General features: G+C 38.3%; 2 protein-coding genes across 2 annotated transcripts; both read right to left on the reverse strand.

Moving 5' to 3' along the window:
- Nucleotides 1–753: 753 nt before the first annotated feature.
- Nucleotides 754–5,165, reverse strand: LOC124171369. Its single transcript, XM_046550539.1, has 5 exons — nucleotides 4,460–5,165; nucleotides 2,391–2,514; nucleotides 1,506–1,741; nucleotides 1,308–1,409; nucleotides 754–998 (listed from the first exon to the last, which is right to left on the reverse strand). Exons 2-5 carry the CDS (start codon nucleotides 2,501–2,503, stop codon nucleotides 865–867), a joined length of 585 nt encoding a protein of 194 aa, XP_046406495.1. The 5' UTR covers nucleotides 2,504–2,514; nucleotides 4,460–5,165; the 3' UTR covers nucleotides 754–864.
- Nucleotides 5,166–13,645: 8,480 nt separating this feature from the next.
- On the reverse strand, nucleotides 13,646–15,348 carry LOC124171804 (probable E3 ubiquitin ligase complex SCF subunit sconB). Its single transcript, XM_046551125.1, has 3 exons — nucleotides 14,925–15,348; nucleotides 14,055–14,293; nucleotides 13,646–13,837 (listed from the first exon to the last, which is right to left on the reverse strand). The coding sequence occupies exons 1-3, from the start codon at nucleotides 15,035–15,037 to the stop codon at nucleotides 13,800–13,802; spliced, it is 390 nt and encodes a 129-aa protein (XP_046407081.1). The 5' UTR covers nucleotides 15,038–15,348; the 3' UTR covers nucleotides 13,646–13,799.
- Between the last annotated feature and the right edge of the window lie 4,488 nt (nucleotides 15,349–19,836).

The raw sequence follows: 19,836 nt of genomic DNA on the forward strand, positions 1-19,836 counted from the left end.
TTTAAAAATAACCATAAAAATTTTATATTCTGGAGTCTTGCTGAAGCACGCGTCAGCTCATTGTATTATCACAGTTAAATTAATTATTTGAGATGGAGGCAGCAAATATTTGCAAAAATATTTTTTACTGCTACGTTGCACATATTGGGAGGGATATATGACGGTATGGCAGGCACAAGGAAGAACGATAGATATTCGTTCTTAGATTAAGAGTATGATTCATTGCCTGACATAGAACACTGAGAAGAAGTTCAGCAGAGATATGAGTTTGGAAATAATGAGGGTGGAGATCGAGAAAGTAAACCGCAAAGTAAGGGGAGTAGGTAAATGGCAGGGATTGATAGAGTGGGTAGGTGGCTTCAAAAATGTTCCTTCTTTTGGATGGCCTCTCGTAAGGGATGCCTAGGAAACTGAGTAAAACCAAACACACTTGTTCTTTACCATCGTATAATGTAGGAATACCCATAAAGACACGCAAGTGTAAATACTTCTCCATTTAAAAATGGCACTTAGCATTAAAACCAGCATTAAAAGCATTACAATTATTATGGAATTGTACAAAGTATTTTCTACCGATACCAATGGGCTCGCAAAAGTCGACGATCGAACTATCTACACAATATCAAAGACCAAGGAGAAAATATAACAGCTCCAAAATAAGAGTGCAAAGGAGTCTTAAGACTGCAGAACTTCGTAGAAGATTTGGAAACGAAAGGGTTAGTAAAATAACAATATATTTTTAATAGATGTATTCTACATCATATAAAATGTTTAAGTACAAGTTCCATACTTAAATAGAAAAGAAACACAGGATAACAAACCAGAGATAGAAAAAAAATTATACAGCAAGGCACGATATCACATTTACATTCTCACACCTTTCACGCACTTCGAAGAAGACCTTTTAGCGGACTTTCCAGAGAGGAGTCCAATCTCTTGTGTTGGCCGTGTATGCGTGGGCTCCATGGCTATGGGTAATCCAAGAATTCGAATCATAGCTGTAAAAAGGAAGCGGAAGATTAGTAACGGCTCTACAAAAACGAATTTACAGCTTAAAATGCAAAATGCCAGTTAACTATGTACTTCAGGTCATAATGCATTGCATTTTTGACTCTATTTTATGCGGTGAAAATAAAACAATCCGGTTCAATCTCGAAAAAGAGAACAATTGTATTACATAAAAGGAAAAATACTAAATATGCACAAAAAATTATCTATATGTGGACTTTGATGCATACTTTAAGAAAAATTCTGTGCACATTTACCGATAGAATTATATTATCGACCAAATAATCCCAATAACTTACCGGAATGCGAAGCAACCCTGGCCTTCCGAAGAGTTTTGGCAATGGATGGCATTTTCCCTTTGGAAATAATAACTGGAGCATGCTTTTCCGCACGGGAGTCACCTGCAAAGAAGGTATAATAGAAAAGGTGTAACAATCGTGCGATGTCAGGCCAACAAATATTAAAAAAGCGAATCAAGATATTCCATGGGCCCTTACCTGCCTTCGAGGGGATCGTCTTCATTTGGAAGCGGTCGTTACTGGCGAAGAAGGGGACAGCATGGTGACCCTCACGCAATGCCCGCACTCTGATGTTCAGAGGCTTCGCCCTGCGTTGTCTCAAGTGGCGAAGGTGCTGGCGGATGCGAGACCTCAGTTGGGGATCACCGTGGACATAGGAGAGCCACGACTTACTCACAAGAGCACACGACAACAGAGAGGCCGGATCCAACATCCTAAATGGAGAGAACGTGAGGAATTACAAATATTGACGCAGGTAAGTTCCAACAAGTAAAATGAAAAAGAAAATTCATGTAAAACCAAGGAAGAAGATAGCTTGAATTTTAGTAGATATGGTATAATAGCTGTAGTAGTAAGTTCTACGATACATATATATCCATAAACTAATTTCCATTAAAAAGAAATTATCATTTACCAATGAGCTTATTCCAAAGTGTCCCAAATGGAGCAGAAAGATCCACAAGGAGGCTGTATTCAACATCGTAAATGAGGAAGAGGCAGGGATTGAAAACTTTGAAAGAAAATAAGCTCAATAAATAAAAGGCACAAAAAAATGAATGCTGATTCAATGATGAACTGAAGTTTATGCGACGTGATATATTTAGAATAAAATTAAATTCTATGAAGAATAAAATTCAACAGACTAATCCCATCACACGTAAATAATCATATCACATCAATCAATGGAACTATTCTAAATAAACTTAGGCAGTGCATAACGTTGCCGAAGACAATCGTAAATTTTAAGTAAACCCAAAATAACGACTTAAATAATTCTGTATATTATCACAGAAAATATTTCAAATCATACTCTCAAGAGGAAGGCCATTATTCCTCAGAACAGAAAAGGCGAAATATCCTTACCTCAAAATCTTGATGACCATTTCAGGTGGGAGAGAGGTCAAGACGTCGAACCTTGGGATGTCACCGTCAGTGGAGCTTCCCATAAAGCACAGCAGAGCTTTGAAGGAATCCATGGTAGAACACGCTGGAGTAAAAGAAGTGCGCAACGTGAGGAGGAATCACTTGTACAAATGTTCGAAGTAACGTGCAGCAAGTTAATCTCACGAGGAGTGTAAAGGAATGGGAGGGGTTCGCGAATTTATAGCTCTGGGGCACCGACGGCCGTTGCAACTACCTCCCCACCTCCACCCTAAACGCCGCCCCCACTATTAAGAGCGGAATGCAACTATTGGACGATCCTCCCGATTGGGCCGATCGACTTCACCCCGCCAATCAGGTCCAACTCACCATACCATTAACTGGTATTGTTTATGAATTTCTTCGTGACCACAAAAGGAGGATTACGAAAATAATTTTGAATTCTTAATTCCAAAAAATTCCGTTAAACTAAGAAATACAACAAAAAATTCGAAAGATTTCACAAATAATAAGAATTCCATGATTGATTTCCCTTCCCGCTGAATTCATTGGTACACCAAAATCATTCATCATCAAATCCCACCGCTCTCCAACGATTGAGAGTGAAAATAATTGCATTTTAACTTCAAAAGCAACGCATAAAAATGTAAATCTCAAAAACAAATTTCTACGAAGGTACAGCCGACTTTCCATTTAAACCTCTAAAAATTCAAAAAAAGGTATTCACTAATTAAATACAAAAACTGAAGATCCAAAAAAAATCGGATGATATTGCTTTAAAAATGAAAAAGATATTATGAAAATGATATCAGAAAAACAATGCTTGTTTGAAGTGTGAATTAGTCTACCGATAAAAGTTGTACAATCGATCCGTCCACGGCTATTTGCTACGGCGTCACTGTAAATTGGCAGAAATGGTGTATGTGAGTAACTGCTTAAATAAATAAATAATAGGTATGGTAACGGTATCCTACAGAGTAGAGACGGAAACTAGAAATAACTGCAGAAATTTAACAGAAAAACCAGTTTTCTGATACATATTCCAATGAAATCGGATTACCATCGCCATAAATGGTGGAAAGAAATCACGCACAAACCATTAGGCCATTTTTTCCAAAAAGCAAACATAACGAATGTAGAAAAATGATCACTTTTTCAACTACATCACATCAGCATCCCTTTTTTAAGTAGTTAAGTTCAGCTTAAGTACACCAGCTGGTAAAAGTAAGAATTCGTTATAGTTCCATGAAATTATCAAGAAGAGATTCCATGGCATAAAAGATAAATTAAGTACTTAGAACACAACATGTATATTTTTGAGGTTATACAATCCCATAATTCTGGATGTGATTTATGAAAATACACCCCTAGATGCAATCGGTTACATTCTCAAAACTGATTAATAAATATGAGTTATATATTTATGAAAAAATCACTCAGAGTAACTAATTGACTTTCCGCTATGGTATCCCACAAAAAAATGGATACAGATCCAGTAATCAGCGCTTGATCACGAATACAGTAGATACTCTGGAAATATATGACAATATGACCCACAAAATCTGCCCCGGTAACACCGACACTTAACTCAATATGTGCATTCGAAAATAAATGATAAATCCATAACCAATATGGAAGGGAAGAAATTTTACCGTTCATTACATCAATTGTATTGGAAGGATCAATCATTTCTTTATAATACATTCACCACATACATGCATTACATTTTAAAAATGAAGTCTTAATGATACAAGGCAATGAGCGATACGTTTATTTTATTCAATAGGACCCCAAATGAGGATGCATGGAGGCCTCAAATCAACGGAAGGATGTCTGGCACGTGGAAGAACAAGAAAATTCATTTCACGACAATGGTATACTAGTCAAGGACGGATTATCAACATGGCAGACTTATTAAAGTTTCTAAAGCCCAACCCCGGATTATGAAAAGCGGTGACGCACTATTGGTGAGCACGTTAAACTTTACGTTTGAAGCATGAACAACTTCTGGCGGTTTAGGTAAACAAACTAACCAAAAAACACAAACTTACCAAAGTTTAAAAATAATCCAAGTAATGCATTAGTACAGATAAGCTTCGACAATGGAACGTGTCTTTTCCTCTTGCAGAATATTCCGTAGGAAATGTTTACCCCAAGGTAGAGAGTAATCGGCCAAGAAGCTCCTCTTGCTTTCACAACAAGCAAGAAAACTTTTATTTCACTACGAATAGCGAGGCATCACTTCCAAGATATAACGTTTCCTCTAATCTCTTTTCCCCGACTTCGATATAACATTATAACGACGACATGCACATTTCAAAGCACTGGAACTAACCCTGGATAGTTCACATATTTTTGCGACGGAGAAATTCGCCGCACATCTTATTTTGAAAATTACTGCAAACGCCCACACAACTGCATTAACACCGTTTAAAGCATTCCCACTTACACTGCTTCATTGAAATAGAAGATAACGGAACACCATCAACCAATTCGAAACAAACTTTTCAATGAAGAGCACTAGAACTGTGGACATGAGGAACACTTGCGAAGCGAAGGAATTTTCATCACGTGCATTTTTCATGATAATGCAAATACGGAGCCGTAAGAACCAATAAAGAGGATATGCAGCACATTCACAAATGTAACCAACGCACGGTAATTACACACGACCAGATGAAACTCCACGCTACAACTGACATTCACTAGTACACCACTCGATACGGGATTTTGCGCAGAACTGCTGCACGAGCTAAATCCGAGAAGACCTTTTGCGGAGGACAATCTTTAGACAAGAGTCAAAATGCGAATGATGGGTATCATAGGGCATTATATTGTAATCGCCCAGTCCTAGCTAGTGAAAACACAACACCTCCAAGCGCTCATTCCATTTAACATACGCGAGCGATTACGTATGCCTGCTTTCTCGCTGGACTGTTACCATAAAAATGGAAGGGATCAAAGGTTGGGAAGAATAGGGCAGAGGACCCAAGCTCGAGGTAAAATGCCCTAAATATTGAAGGAATGTTGACTACTCCGATCAAGAAAACCATCCCATCCTTCCCCAATTCTATAGAATTGAAACTCTTTACACAGCCTTTAACCGTACTATTTTTGACTATAAATTTTAATGTTCTAAATTCCAAACCAGGATATTTACGATGGATTGCAGTGTATCAATCGATTATTAGTACCACCATTTCACTTACAAACATTGTCCATTTATATTGAATACATAAGAAATTTTTTTATCCTCTAAAATATTTCCTATTGAAGTATGATTACGAATTAATGAATCCTTATTACGAGTTAGGGTGAAACTTTCCGATTGGAACCGTGTCGAAAGAGGAAAAAACCACTAAAGTATTCCGACGGAAACATGGGCGGTGATAATGAAACCGAATGTAGGTACTATAGCAAATTTGATATTATTTAAAATATTTCTTCTACATTGGTACATCTACTCTAATTCCCAAATTTCAGTTTTACCTCCTGATGCAAGCATCAAGTTCAAATATACTATCAAATTACTTAATTTATCTTTTACATATCCTTTCTCACGGTCATATTTATGCTTTTTTAAATGTTTTCTCTATTCTATTCTGCTAATCCCACATTTTACCTTGATTAACGGATAGGTACCTCCTTCTTTTAATGTGCAGATAATATACTGCCATATATATGAGGATAATATACAGATAATAAAATATGTACAAATAATATCTCGTGGTTGAGCTTAAAGCCACCAAGTGCGTCCACCGGGTCGCGGATGGTGGGTCGACCTTTAGATATAGAGGTTAGCTGCGAGATAAGAGAGTTCTCTCGTCGAATAAGCAGTCGTGGACAAAAAGCGGCGGTGTTCTGAGGGGGTATTGGGCTACCCTTGGGTAAGGTAGACCATTCAGAGATCTCAACCTAGCTGTAAAAGTGCGATCAACGAAATTATTTTACATCCACAATGCCACTAAGCCCCTTCTTTAGAAGTCCTATGCTGTACAAACGAGGTCAAGTTATTTAGGGTATTTTGAGCAACACTGAACCTAATGAAGTTTTCAGCCATATTTTTCATGGAAAATAAAAGTATCTACCATAATTCACAGGGTAATAAATTTTTAATTTTTCACACCCAAAAGTCTCGAACGAAATTCCTAATTTAGGGGTTTTGCTGACTTTCATAAAAATTAAAAACTTGGTCATGTTAATGTAATATTAGATATAAAAAACGACACATAATTTATGATATATTCCATACCATACTGTTCTTCGATGCTTGGCATGGAGTGTACTCCTGTCCGCTCTCGACATGTTTCCTTGTATGATGATATTCACAGCTCTTACTCGTTCGTCATGAAAAATAATTATTCCTATAAGTACCGCTAAAAGTTGCAAACGGAGCCCTTAAAGCTGGCCTTGGAAGTGTCAGATCCCCTTGTAGCTCTATTCGTAGTGGCTCCACGAAGTGGAATCGATATTCTCATTTATCGCAGTTCGTTAGTCGATAAAAATTGCCTTCTTTCATTACAACCATGTATTTAGATATACATATTTAATCCTTGAAGGATTAATGACAAATGGAATGTCTCAGAGATGCTCCCTAACTTTCGAGCTGCTCGCGGTGTGAAATCGACAGCCTAATCCTATGGCATAAAAACTGATATCGTAATGAACTCATTTCGGGAGTGTAACCACACCTCAGTTAATCATAGGAGTTCGGACACGTGCATCGATCTCTCGGGAATTTTTCGTTGTTTACACCAGAGGCGCAGCAAGGAATTAATAGGAGGGGTTTTAGGCGCAGTTAATACTGGAGTGTCTGGGGATACGGCATATCCGCTAGGGTAAGCGGGAGGTGCGGGGTCCCTCTCCAGAAAAACTTTAGGATAAATCGTAGGTTTGACGGATTTCTGAGAGATATTTAGAAAATCGATACACTATCTTAAAAGTAGTATTCATTCAATTAAGTAAGATGGGTTTTACTTAAAAATTTCTGTAAGCTCTGGGGTGGGGGTAGGTTTATCCCCCCAAAACCCCCTCCTCGCTGTGCCTTTGGTTTACACACTTGTGAGAGTTTCGTTCCCTCGATTAGGGGATGTCACTGAACGAGTTGATAAGACGAAAGTAATGGTATAACCATCTCCATTAAAGAGAGCAGTACAGGCTTCCTTCACTCAGTGATTCGAACTGGAGGTTATTTTGGACATGCGAGGGTAGAGCTCAGCCTAGATTAAGCCATATTAAACGAACTTTACGCTCATTCATGTAATGAGGTCCGCAACTTTCCCTCGATAAAATCGCATTTCAGGGATTTGTATTTGGGGTAACCAATTTACCGCTAAAAATTGCCCAAAAAACATTTAGTTTTCCTGGAAGTATCAGGTCCCCTTGTAGATCCATTACTTTTTCCATTAAAGTGAAAAAGATGTGAAGAATGACCGATGTAGGGGTCCACTCCGTATACACCAGCAGGGGCACCGATAGAAATTAAGGCTCGGGAGGTATAGGTGTGATTAATACCGGAGTGTGTGGAGGTATAGCATAATCACCAGGATAAGCTGTAGGTGCGAGATTAATATTGCGGGATTTTAAGATATATGGTTCAAAATGGTGAGCTTTACGGCTTTCTGAGGGATATTTTATTAATCCTTACACTCTTCTATTAGCAATATCATATCAAATAAGTAAAATGGATTATACTTAAAAATTTCTCTAAGCTCTGGGGGGGTTTTTCCCCCAAACCCCCCCCCCCTCGCTGAGCCACTATACGCTACCGTATTGGAAGGGTGTTGGCCGCTGTTGACGACTAAACCGTACTTGGCGGTCATATTGACAGTGATATTAGTTGACTGCTACGTAAACAGACAGTAGATATTCCGAAATCAAAGCAATTAAAAGATGTGTGGCCTTTAGAGAGGATTCGTACCGCTAATAGTTGTCAAAAAAACCATTAAGTTTCCATAGAAATGTCAGATCCCCTTCCATCTGTATTCGTTGTGGCTCAATTTGATGAAATCGATATTGTAATCGGTAGCAGTTCGCTAATCAATACAAATTTTCTGCCTTCATTATTGACATGCATTTAACGATGCATATATAATTAATGTCTGATGGAAGAAATGACAAATTCTATGTCATGTCCTTGGAAGTTCACGCTGACTTCACTGCAGATTCCTTGCTTGAAGTCAAATATTAGTGCTGGAGACGATTGGGAGGTTAACTATATAGTATCTCTTTCATGTTATTATACAACGTAGAATAAAAAATTATGTCCATGTAAAACAGCCATTAATCTTAGCTGGATGCATGTTTCTTGCGTTGGAAGTTAAAATATTACTAAACTCAATAAGATTAAATAAAATTCGTTTGCTAGCAGCCTCACATGTACCGGTTGCGCCGCGTTTGGATTCAACAATCGTATCATGGCGAAGTGCAGTGCCTGCCATCCTTAAATTTCCCATATTCATGGTTATAACTTAACTTGTCAAAGGAAACAAATGTTAATATCAGGACCTCGCCGAGACAATTTCCGTGGTCATTCATTTATAAAGGATAATTCTGAGAAATGACGGAACGGTTTATAATGTTTTCATCGTCGTGAGAGCTGCGAACCCATGATACTCTACTGAACTTGAACAAACGTTTACGCATTCTTACGGTGTTTGAGTAAAAAAATGCGTAATGGTATAAAATAATCCTATAAAGAAGTAAGAATGACGTAGCGGTCCGCTCCGAACACGACACCTGGGTGGAAGAAGGTTAGCCAACGCTGCCGTTTAAAAAAGACATTTCGCGGTCACGTCGACTGTTATATTAGTTAACTAAACGAATAGGGACAGCAGAGACCCACGAAACAAGGAAAATAAATAATATACAGCCTTTGCAATGTTCACGAGTTTGATGATAGCCCTTAATTTCACCAGATTCTCGAACACACTGGCCTTGATCGCACTGAAATGGAAACAAATCGACTCCATCGACATTCGTTATAGTGCTCAAAGCACTAGATACATCTATAAATTTTATTCTCGTCCTTGTTGCTGTTGTCCTTACCGTGGATGGAGGGAAAAGGCGTGCAAGCAAAAATAATTATGATCCCTGTTCTAAAAAGGAAGTTTCCATGATAAAAATGCTTATTTAGTTCGTTTTTTTTACAAAAAAAACAGTCAATCGTGCTCTTTATCATCTTTCTGAAAAATAGGAAGTCAATTCAATAAGAATATAAAAGATTTTGGTCGAAAAATATTTAGTCGAAGGTAGACTCGAATCCACTCATGGATAAATATGTTACTATAGCTTTCCGCTATTTAGCAGAATTTATTAGGGATAATCCAATGGTAAGAATTGTTTAAGAGAGATTCTCAGGTAAATAATTTGTGCATAGAAAATATACGCACATACACGTCAGTTCTTTACCGAGGTATTTATAAAAATGGTCTCAAAATGAGGTTCGTGCTCTTATGTAGCTTTTTTGCAAGTACCAGTCATATTACAACCCGGCACTCGACTTAGAGGAGTGAAAATGGCAATTTAACTATACTATAACACAGCTCTCAATAACGCGGACGTCCCGTTGACTTTGGATAGTAGGAATCATATTGCGGGGTAGTGAAAATCGCCTGTTTCCCGGGAACGTAACGTGCGTGTTGGCCCACTCGGCCAGCAAAAATCTCTCACCATAAATTCCGTAAAGGTCAATACTTATGTCTCACTCCCGATGTTCTTGGAATTGATATGCGTCTGGAAATGAAAATTGAGTCAGTTACGACCGTAAACAATTTCTTTTGCCTCTAACCTACACCAATGGTCGGGAGTTGGGGAAATAGTTTATGCATTATTCGTTAGAAGTACTATAGAGATATAGAATATCATTATGCAAGTTTAATGGTAGCCGTGGCGGTTGCAACTCGGAAAACTCGAAATTGTTACATTTGTTGACTGCTAAGCTAAGTGGCGGATACAGATACGGGACGCCCCCCCCCCCCCCGCCCATTGCGGACCCATCCGTATTGAAAAACCTTGCTAAACGACAATTATAACTTTTTTATATCATAAGACGGTATTGTCTTGTATGCGTGTGTAATAAATTTACCAATAAATTTTTTATACTCTCCATGTAATTTGATTATTTTTTATTAGGATAAAAATAAAGGCAACTCAAGATATCGTTTGCGCCATGCCCTCGAGTTTTTTCCGTATCCGCTACCGCTAAGCTGTGAGTGTATATCTTATTCCAAGAAATGAAGATATGCATAGTGAGATAAAAATAAGGAGATCTACATGAAGTACAGCGACAGGTTGATGCTGGCCAAGTAGGCCAAATCCCAGCTTCCAGGGAAACAGGCGATGTGAGGAGTGCCTCAATCCGCTAATTACCATCCATTAACCGGAAATCCGCGCCAACGGAAGCTGCAATTAAGTATGATTCAATTTGATTGCTTCTTTCAAGTCCAGAGACAACAATGTTATACAACCATGCTTCTTTTACATAAAAGGAGTGAGTCTTATTTTCCAGTCTCGTTTGTTTTACTTTCATTTGAATGAGCCTACCACTATTTTCTCTCATTCTTTCCAAAGCCAATTTAAAATGCATAATAGTAAGTAGAGCTGATTGATTAAAATCAAAAACTCGTGGGGCATGGCGCAAAAGATATCTTGAGTTGCCTTTATTTTTATCCTAGTAAAAACTAATCAAATTACATGGAGAGTTTAAGAATTTTTTTGGTAAATTTATTGCACACGAATACAAGACAATGCCGTCTTATGATATAAAAAAGTTATCAGTGTTTCACTCCGTTAAGTAAGAAAATGCTGTATCCAACGGATAATTGCTTTCAAATTATTCGCAACAAACAAACTACCCTACTAAAACTGTCAATTACCAGAAAGTGGTAATGGGATAAATTTATCCTTGGGTAGATTTGAGACTGCCACCGACCAAATGTTTTCCGACTTTATGTTTCGATTTAACTTAAATTTTTTTCAGTCGATTGGTTGTACATTTCCAAGCAAGATGATAAACGGCATGTAAGACTACTTTTAAATAAAAACCACGACAAAATAAAACATTTAGTATAATGGAAACCACCCTTTCTGTAAATTGCACGTAATTATTTATGTTTGGATGAGAGGTCGTATCGACCAGGGTTAGAACAGAGGTATCAAGGTCGAGAAAAATCATCCCCGGTGAAGCGAGTGCTTTGAATAATATTACTAAATTTACCCTTGACTGCTACTATCAGGTGAAATTTGACCCAAAGTGCTTTGTTCACGCTGTGTGCCGCCGCTCGAAGGAAACATTCCGGACACGTTTAACTCAAGGGATACGTGACCAGTCTGTTGACCTTGAGACGTCGGTATTGCGTGGCCTACTTTGGGAACTATCAGCAGCCCGCGTCTGTTTGGACCCGACGATACCGCTAGAGTCACTTTTTATGTCAAACCAAATATCAACACATTATTTCTCAGGAATAAAAAACGGAATTTAAAGCAAATCAGAGAAAAATTACAAACCTTAGAGTACTTTATTTAATAGATAGGAAAGGAGGGATGCAAAAATTCAAATTGTGTAAAATAATCAATTAAGGAGGAAGTCTTCAAATTTTCAAAAGAAAGCATTGGATATTTGGAGAATAACCGAACTAACCCATTATATAAGCTGTGGACAGAAAATGACATCCTCTCAACAATGAAGATTCGATGTAACTTCTCATGCTATTTGGGAGATCAAACGACCCCTGGAAATACAATAGGCAAAATTGTGAATCGATCGAACAAATGAATTTGGGATTCTCTCAATGTAGCAGGAATACACTTAAGGGTTCTAATAGGATTCTCACAAGGTCGGGGGCGAAATTTGAAAAAAAATCTTCGAAATCGAAGAAAATAATGAAATTATGAGATTGGAACACCATTACCGAGGGAAAATTTACATAGCCCTAAAGTCGCTGAATGAGTAGATGTTCAGGGAGAAATATTGTAATGTGTGAGAGGGAAATGCAAATTATTTCTTTTAAGTTATGATTTATGAAATGCACGAGAAGTGAATGCTATTAGACCTCTGGAAAATACATATGCTTTTTATCATTTAAGAGGAGGTCCGCAGAAAAATTATTACAAATTATTAACAAAGAAAGGATTATACTTAGTTATTTTAGTCTCGTGAATAACACTTCAAACTCATTCACTATAATTTTATATCCCCAAAATGAAAATGTGTAGGGGCTGACTTTGGTTTCCCAAGGCAAGGGCGCAGCTAGGAATTGAGGCTAGGGGGGGTTTTAAGCAAAATAAGACTTGGGATGAGAGGTATACCCTCCAGGATAAGGAAATATAAAATTATTGGGTGTCAGTCAATGTCGTTGCATATTTTTATTTCCAATGACAATTTAATTTAATGTTTTAAATATATTTATTTTCCTATCATTACAAAATTGTTAAGGGGTATTAAATTATACTACATTAAAACACTATGGCCTCTATTCTTCATTTCTGCAGTCCTCTTTTCCAAACGTCACAAGGAAGAACGATGGATATTCGTTCTTAGATTAAGTGTATGGTTCATTGCCTCACATAGAACACTGGGAAGAAGTTGCAATGCGGCAGTTGGATGATATAGGTGGATATATAGGCGGTGAAAAGGAAATTTCAACAGAGATATTATTTTGGAAAGGAAAGACGGTGGAGATGGAGAAAATAAACCGCAAGGTATACACAATGGACAGTGGCAAGGTAAGGGGTAGGTGGTAAATACCAGGGATTGGTGGAGTCGGTAGGTGCCTTTTAAAATGTACCTTTTATTGGGTGGCCTCTCATAAGAGATGCGTAGGAAACTGAGTAAAACAAAACACACTTGTTCTTTACCATCGTATGATATAGGCATACCCAAAAGGACACACCAGTATAAATACTTCTCCATTTAAAACTGGAGCTAAGCATTAAAACCGGCAAGGTAATAAATTTATTATGGAATTGTACAAAGCATTTTCTTCCAAGACCAATGGGCTCCCAAAGGTCGACGACCGAACGTATCTACACAATATTATACACCAAGGGGAGAACATAACAGCTTCAAACTAAGAGTGTAAAGGAGTCTTAAGACTGCAGAACTTCGTAGACGATTTGGAAACGAAAGGGATAGTAAAATAACAGAAATAAGAATATATTTTCAAAGATGTATTCTACATCATATATAACGCTTAAGTACAAATTCCATACTTATATAGAAAAGAAACACAAATGAACAAACCAGAGATTGAAAATAAAAATTATACAACAAGGAACGATATCACATTTACATTCTCACACCCTTAACGCACTTCGAGAAAGACCTTTTCGCGGACTTTCCAGACAGTAGTCCAATCTCTTGTGTTGGCCGCGTATGCGTGGGCTCCATGGCTATGGGTAAACCAAGAATTCTGCCCATCCAAGCATAGCTGTAAAAAGGAAGAGAGAAGATTAACAACGGCTATACAAAAATGCTTTAACAGCTTAATTCCCAAAATCCCAGTTACCTATGTACTTCAGGTCGTATTGCATTGTAATTTTGACTATATTTTATGTCGTGAAAATAAAAAATCCAGTTCAGTCGGGAAATAGAGAACACATTTATAACATAAAAGAGAAAATTATAAATATCCCGCGGGCTCTTACCTGCCTTCGAGTGGATCGTCTTCATTTGGAAGTTGTCGTTACTAGCGAGGAAGGGGACACCTTGGTGACCCTCACGCAATGCCCGCACTCTGATGTTCAGAGGCTTGGCCCTGCGCTGCCGCTGCGCGTGGCGTAGGTGCTGGCGGATGCGAGACCTCAGTTGGGGATCACCGTGGACATAGGAGAGCCACGACTTACTCACAAGAGCACACGACAACAGAGAGGTCGGATCCAACATCCTATATGGAGAGAATGTGAGGAATTAAAAATATTGACGCAAGTAAGTGCCAACAAGTAAAATGAAAAAGAAAATGCATGCAAAACCAATGAGGAAGATGGCTTGACCTTTAAGAGATATGGTATAATAGGTATAGTAGTAAGTTCTACGATATATAAATTTCAATACCCTGATTCGCATTAAAAGAAATTATCATTTACCAATGAGATTATTCCAAAGGAGAACAAGGTGGAGCAGAAAGATCGACAAGGAGGCTGTATTCAGCATCATAAATGAGGAAGAGGTGAGGATTTTAATCTTTGAAATAAAATAAGCGCATCAAATTAAAGGCACAAAAAAGTGAATGCTAATTCAATGATAAAGTGAAGGTTATGCGACGTGATATAGTTAGATTAAAAGAAAATTCTATGAAGAATTAAATTCATCAGTTTAATCCCATTACACGTAATTTATCATATCACGTCAGCCAAAACAGTTATTCTAAATATACTTAGGCAGAGCACATACAATCATAAATTTTAAGTAATCCTAAAATAATGATTTAAATAATTCTGTAAATTATCACAAGTAACTTTTCACTCTCAAGAGGAAGGACATTATTCCTCAGAACGGAAAAGGTGAAATATACTTACCTCAAAATCTTGATGACCATTTCAGGTGGAAGAGAGGTCAAGACGTCGAACCTTCGGTTTTCACAGTCAGTGGAGCTTCTCATAAAGCACAGCAGAGCTTTGAAGGAATCCATGGTGGAACACGCTGAAGTAAAAGAAGAGCGTAACGTGAGGAGGAATCACCCGTGCAAATGATCGCAGTATGGAATGATTTTGGTGTACCCATGAATTCAGGGGGAAGAAAAATCAATCATGGAATCTAATTATTTGCGACATCCTTCGAAATTTTAAGAAGTGCTTTTAAGTTTAACGGAATTTTCTCCAAAAAAATCAAAATTATTTTTGTAACCCTCCTTTTTGCGGTCACGATTAAATAAATAAATAATAACAGTTAAGGGTATGATGAGGAGGACCTAATTGGCGGGATGAAGTCGATCAGCCCAATCGGGAGGATCGTCCAATAGTTGCATTCGGCTCTTAATAGGGTGGTTTCCTATTATTTTTTATTGCCATAATCGAAAGATTATTACTCCTGGAGTACGTATTTCACGCTTTTAGATTATTAAATGACGATATCTATTTTTCGCGATTAAATGAAAAGTGAAAATATTCATGCGCGTGAAAACGCGACTATTATGTATGAATGCTGGGAAAACCCTGTGTAACGTCATTCTTGTTCGCGCTGTCGCCGTGTGAGGTGACCTTGGGGCGAGGATATGAGTGCTGATACGATGCAGGCTGCCAGCAGGTAGCTGAGTACCTTGCTAACAGATAGCACTTGGCTTAAATAAAGATTATTAATCCCCTATCAAAGGAAGGAAATTTTCCGACCTTAGGCAGTTTTAATAGGTGATTATTAAGACATGTTTTCCTGAGCTCTGTGCCTCATGCATGCATTGGTAATCTCAGACGATGTAAAACTCCTATCTACTCGTATAGATACTAGGCCCTTGTGACGTCACGTGGAGTGGCATCGCATGGGGGCCAATCTGGCCTTTTTCAAATGAGGATAAAATTGACCCTTGCCATTCGTCTAAACCGGTATTTCTAAAACCAAATAATTTGTATATTATGAATACAATAATGGTGGGTAACGAATCGCAATCAATGCCTTTCGTTTTCCTTAATGAAGGAAACTACCCTATTGTTGGGGCGTGGTTTTGGGTGGAAGTGGGGCGGCAGTTGCAACATTCATTCATAACTGCAGTGAAAATCCTCTGCTTTACTACAATTCCAACTCGCTCACCGATTTATTTGGTGTCATGTAACGTTTTTTTAAAGTCATGCACGGGGAAAAATGTTTTCTAGTGTCACCAAATCTAACTGAATTTTGATTTAGTGACGCTAAATTTCTGTGGCCTTATTTGTAGTGGCCCAGCGGCAGATATTTTATATATTTTACGTCCTTTAACTACCAAGGGCGTACCCAGCGAAGGTCAAGGGGTGGTTAGCTACCCCCCTAGAAAAAAAAATTGCAAAAGTCTTTAAGCAAAATCAGTAGTTATTGAATTGAAACGAATGCATTCAACAAATTTTCTTTAAACCCACGAAAGAAGATATGTATTAGTATAAGATATTTAACTGAAATATAACTAATTTTTCAAGGAAATAATCTCATAAACTAATGTCACAACTTGGTTTTCCCCCCTATACGATGGCATGCCCCCCCTAGTTATGATCCTGGGTATGCCCTTAAACTACCATCATAAATCTACTGCGTTCATTGTATGAAAGTATACCTCGATGGTTCGGTCAATTTAGGAGAGAAAATAAATTGGAGTTCTGGACGTGTATTTATTTTCTAGCATGAGCTACACAACTCATGTGGCATTTAATATTGCACATGACCCGCATACATTACCCTTTAATGACGTAGTAATAACAATCTTGCAGGAGGTGGGAATGTTGTGCAAATTTCCCTCCTAATGGTCCCATAGAAAATACCTACCGAAACTCAATTTCCAAACTGCGGCGAAAGTGGCGTCGCTCCATTTGTAAAGAAACGTTTGGAAACCGCTGTAGATGCAAAATGATCTTGTCGTAAGATGTACATCATGTACTTGCCAAATGCTCGTCGAAGGGTCCAGGAATTTTTATGGCAATCATCAGGCCTAAATATAGTATTGGGGATGAGGGCATTCAAGTTAACTATTTTTAACCCGGAGCTTCTTATGGGAGAAATTAAATTTCAAGATTTTTCATTATTAAAAATATGAACATTTTTCACTCAATGATAATTGTCGTTGCAGATAAATATTTTTCATCAAAATTAGCACCACTGAATAATACGTAGTTTAGATATTTTGGAAATAGAGCTAAAGATTTATACATTTTTGATGTTGCTTTGAAGCAAAATTGGGTTATAATGGGTTATTGGCCAGTGTCGTAACGAGGATGTCCGGGATGTCCGGAGGTCAGGATCGCCCCCGAAATATATAAACACAATTATTTTCCTTCATAAAAAAAAATGTTGAAGAATCATGAATTTACAAAATATTTCTTTTACAAATGAAATTTTTTCGAATATGAAAAGTGTCAAAATTAATTTAAATCCTCAACTTAGTACCTTGTTTTTCAAAAAAAAATTCCCCCCCTGGTTTTGGATCCCCCGCGAACGAAATTCCTGCCTACACCTAAACTTCATTACACCCGTACAATCTATGTTACCTGATGAAGGCCACGTAGTGTGCATTTTTTACTAATGACATCACGTAGTTGTTTAGAAAGTTGGCTAGCCCACAATTTTTTAACTAGTGCCTTTTTATTATTATTTAAGGATTCTACTGGTTGAGTTAAGTTTGTATTCAGTTCATTGAGAATCACTCTAGGCCTCCCATATTCAGCACTTAATATCCGTTCTCCTATTTACAATTTTTCAAGAAAATTCGATTTGCACCATGAGAAGAAGCAATTACGAATAGTACAGGCGATGATTGGCAAACTCACGTCAGCTGATTTCTGGATAATTCTTATAAGCATTTTCCGGATGTACTGGAACTCTAGGATAAAACCGGTAATGCGACAACATGGAGGAGGGTATTAAATCAATGGTTTGCAAGCTCACATTGTGGAATGGTGACATAATAGGTTCAAAAATATATTCCGACCTTTACTAACAACGGTCATTGACCTGAAAAGGACGAAATCGGTAGAGTTTTTTTTTCTGATAAATACCGTGTGGACTTAAACAGTTTTTCTTGGTTGATGCTCACGCTGGTCATTCCTACCGTAGGTGATGTTATTTCGGGTGAGCCCCGCGCACTTATTCGGTTTTTGCCCGACGTTTCGTGGCCGCTGCTGGTCTTAGAAAGATTAAACTTTTCCCTAAGAAAAAGTGACCAGCTATAGCCACGAAGCGTCGGGAAAAAAATCCGTATAAGCACTCGGGGTACACCCGAAAAAACATCACCAAAAGCCATAACAAAGTTTATTGTTGAATCTGCAATGGAGTGGGGCAATGGCGTACCCAGGACTAGAGGCAAGCCGTGGTCGTTTAAGTTGTAACATGAAAAAGGTTATGAAACCAAAATTTAAAGGAAATTATACCAGCGCTTTATTATTTTTTAATTATTTGCTTGGAAGTTTTTTTTATTCCATATCTTATTCTAATATGACTGTCTTTGTAAAAGGAGGATCCTAGAGGAGCACGAAAGAGCAATTCGACTGGGGCAGTCGGCGAAGTCCGCGGTAGCCGAACACGCAGCGTTGGGCCACACAATCGACCTTAAAGGAGCAAAAATTGTTGCCAAAGTTGAAGGTTTTAAACAGAGACTCGTCAGAGAAGCCATAGAAATATCTAAAGAGGAGAGGAACAATTTCAACAGGGTCACCGGCATTAAAATTAGCCGTACTTGGCAACTCGTAATCAGCAAAAACAATCAACAACCCGCTCCTCCAACCTCCCGCTCCCCTCCCCCCACCACCTGACACGGATACCTATATATATGAATTTAAATTCCCACCTCTTCAGAATCCCTTAAGAAAGCGACCAGCATCGGTCGGGAAACGTTGGGGCCACCCAAAAATTGACGTGGCGACATAGCCCAAAAGTTTTTATTCAACAATATCACTTTCCTTAGATATAAAGAATAATTTGGTCAAAACTTTCGTTTTGACTACCATGGAGTGGGGTACTCAAAAGATGCCACACTATTATCTTAGAAAAATCATTATTATTTATTAAAACACTTCACAATTCCTCAAATATTCTAATTCAAATCACAAGTGCGCTTTAATTTTTTAGCCGCACTGGATTCTCATCACTTTCCCGTTCATTTTCTATTCTTCATCCCCTTCCTCATCGTCTTCCTCATCGCTTTCCTCATCGTCTTCATCTCCCGATTCGTCTTCATGAGTATGGTGTCCTTCGCCTTCCTTGATGACCGAGTGCTTCGGCCAGTACCTGAGCTTTAGGTTGGGGGCCTCGGGCTGGGGTTTCTCGCCGAATGCAACTGCTGCCTTTGCCCCTTCTAAGTCGGAGAAGCGGAGGAATCCCCACGCGTATCCGGTCTCCTTCACATGGTAAAAGTGAACTTCAGCAGGTTTCCCACACTCCTCTATCAAATCCCTGAACCAAACATCGATCTCAAGCTCGTCGGGCAGATCATCCACCCGGATCCACTCGCTGACAAACATCTGGGGAGTACATACAATCACGTATTATTAGCGGTGAAATCTTCTCGGGTTTCCCACTGGGTGAGTGTCTTGTAGACCGACGTTTTGATAGCTGCCTCTGCCATCGGAAGTAGTGGCTATTGAAACGTCGACCTTCAAGAAACTCTCCCGGTGAAAGAAACCGAGATGATTTCAACAGTATCATTAGCCGGTAAAGAACAAAATCATATAACTGAATGTTTATTTTGATAAATTGGTACTTTTTCTATATATCTCGAGGATTATTCAATGTAAGTGTAAATTAATTCCTCGCCATGCG

The sequence above is a fragment of the Ischnura elegans genome, chromosome X (assembly GCF_921293095.1).
Source record: "Ischnura elegans chromosome X, ioIscEleg1.1, whole genome shotgun sequence".
NCBI classification, from domain to species: Eukaryota; Metazoa; Arthropoda; class Insecta; order Odonata; family Coenagrionidae; genus Ischnura; species Ischnura elegans.

Excerpts from the sequence above, each read along its gene's own strand:
- LOC124171804 (XM_046551125.1), bottom strand. The coding sequence starts at position 15,037 with ATGGATTCCTTCAAAGCTCTGCTGTGCTTTATGAGAAGCTCCACTGAC. Across the intron at positions 14,294-14,924 it reads ATGGTCATCAAGATTTTGAG|GATGTTGGATCCGACCTCTC; the intron begins GTAAGTATATTT and ends CTCTCCATATAG. Across the intron at positions 13,838-14,054 it reads GACGATCCACTCGAAGGCAG|CTATGCTTGGATGGGCAGAA; the intron begins GTAAGAGCCCGC and ends TCCTTTTTACAG.
- LOC124171369 (XM_046550539.1), bottom strand. The coding sequence starts at position 2,503 with ATGGATTCCTTCAAAGCTCTGCTGTGCTTTATGGGAAGCTCCACTGAC. Across the intron at positions 1,410-1,505 it reads GACGATCCCCTCGAAGGCAG|GTGACTCCCGTGCGGAAAAG; the intron begins GTAAGGGCCCAT and ends CCTTCTTTGCAG. Across the intron at positions 999-1,307 it reads CAGGGTTGCTTCGCATTCCG|CTATGATTCGAATTCTTGGA; the intron begins GTAAGTTATTGG and ends TCCTTTTTACAG.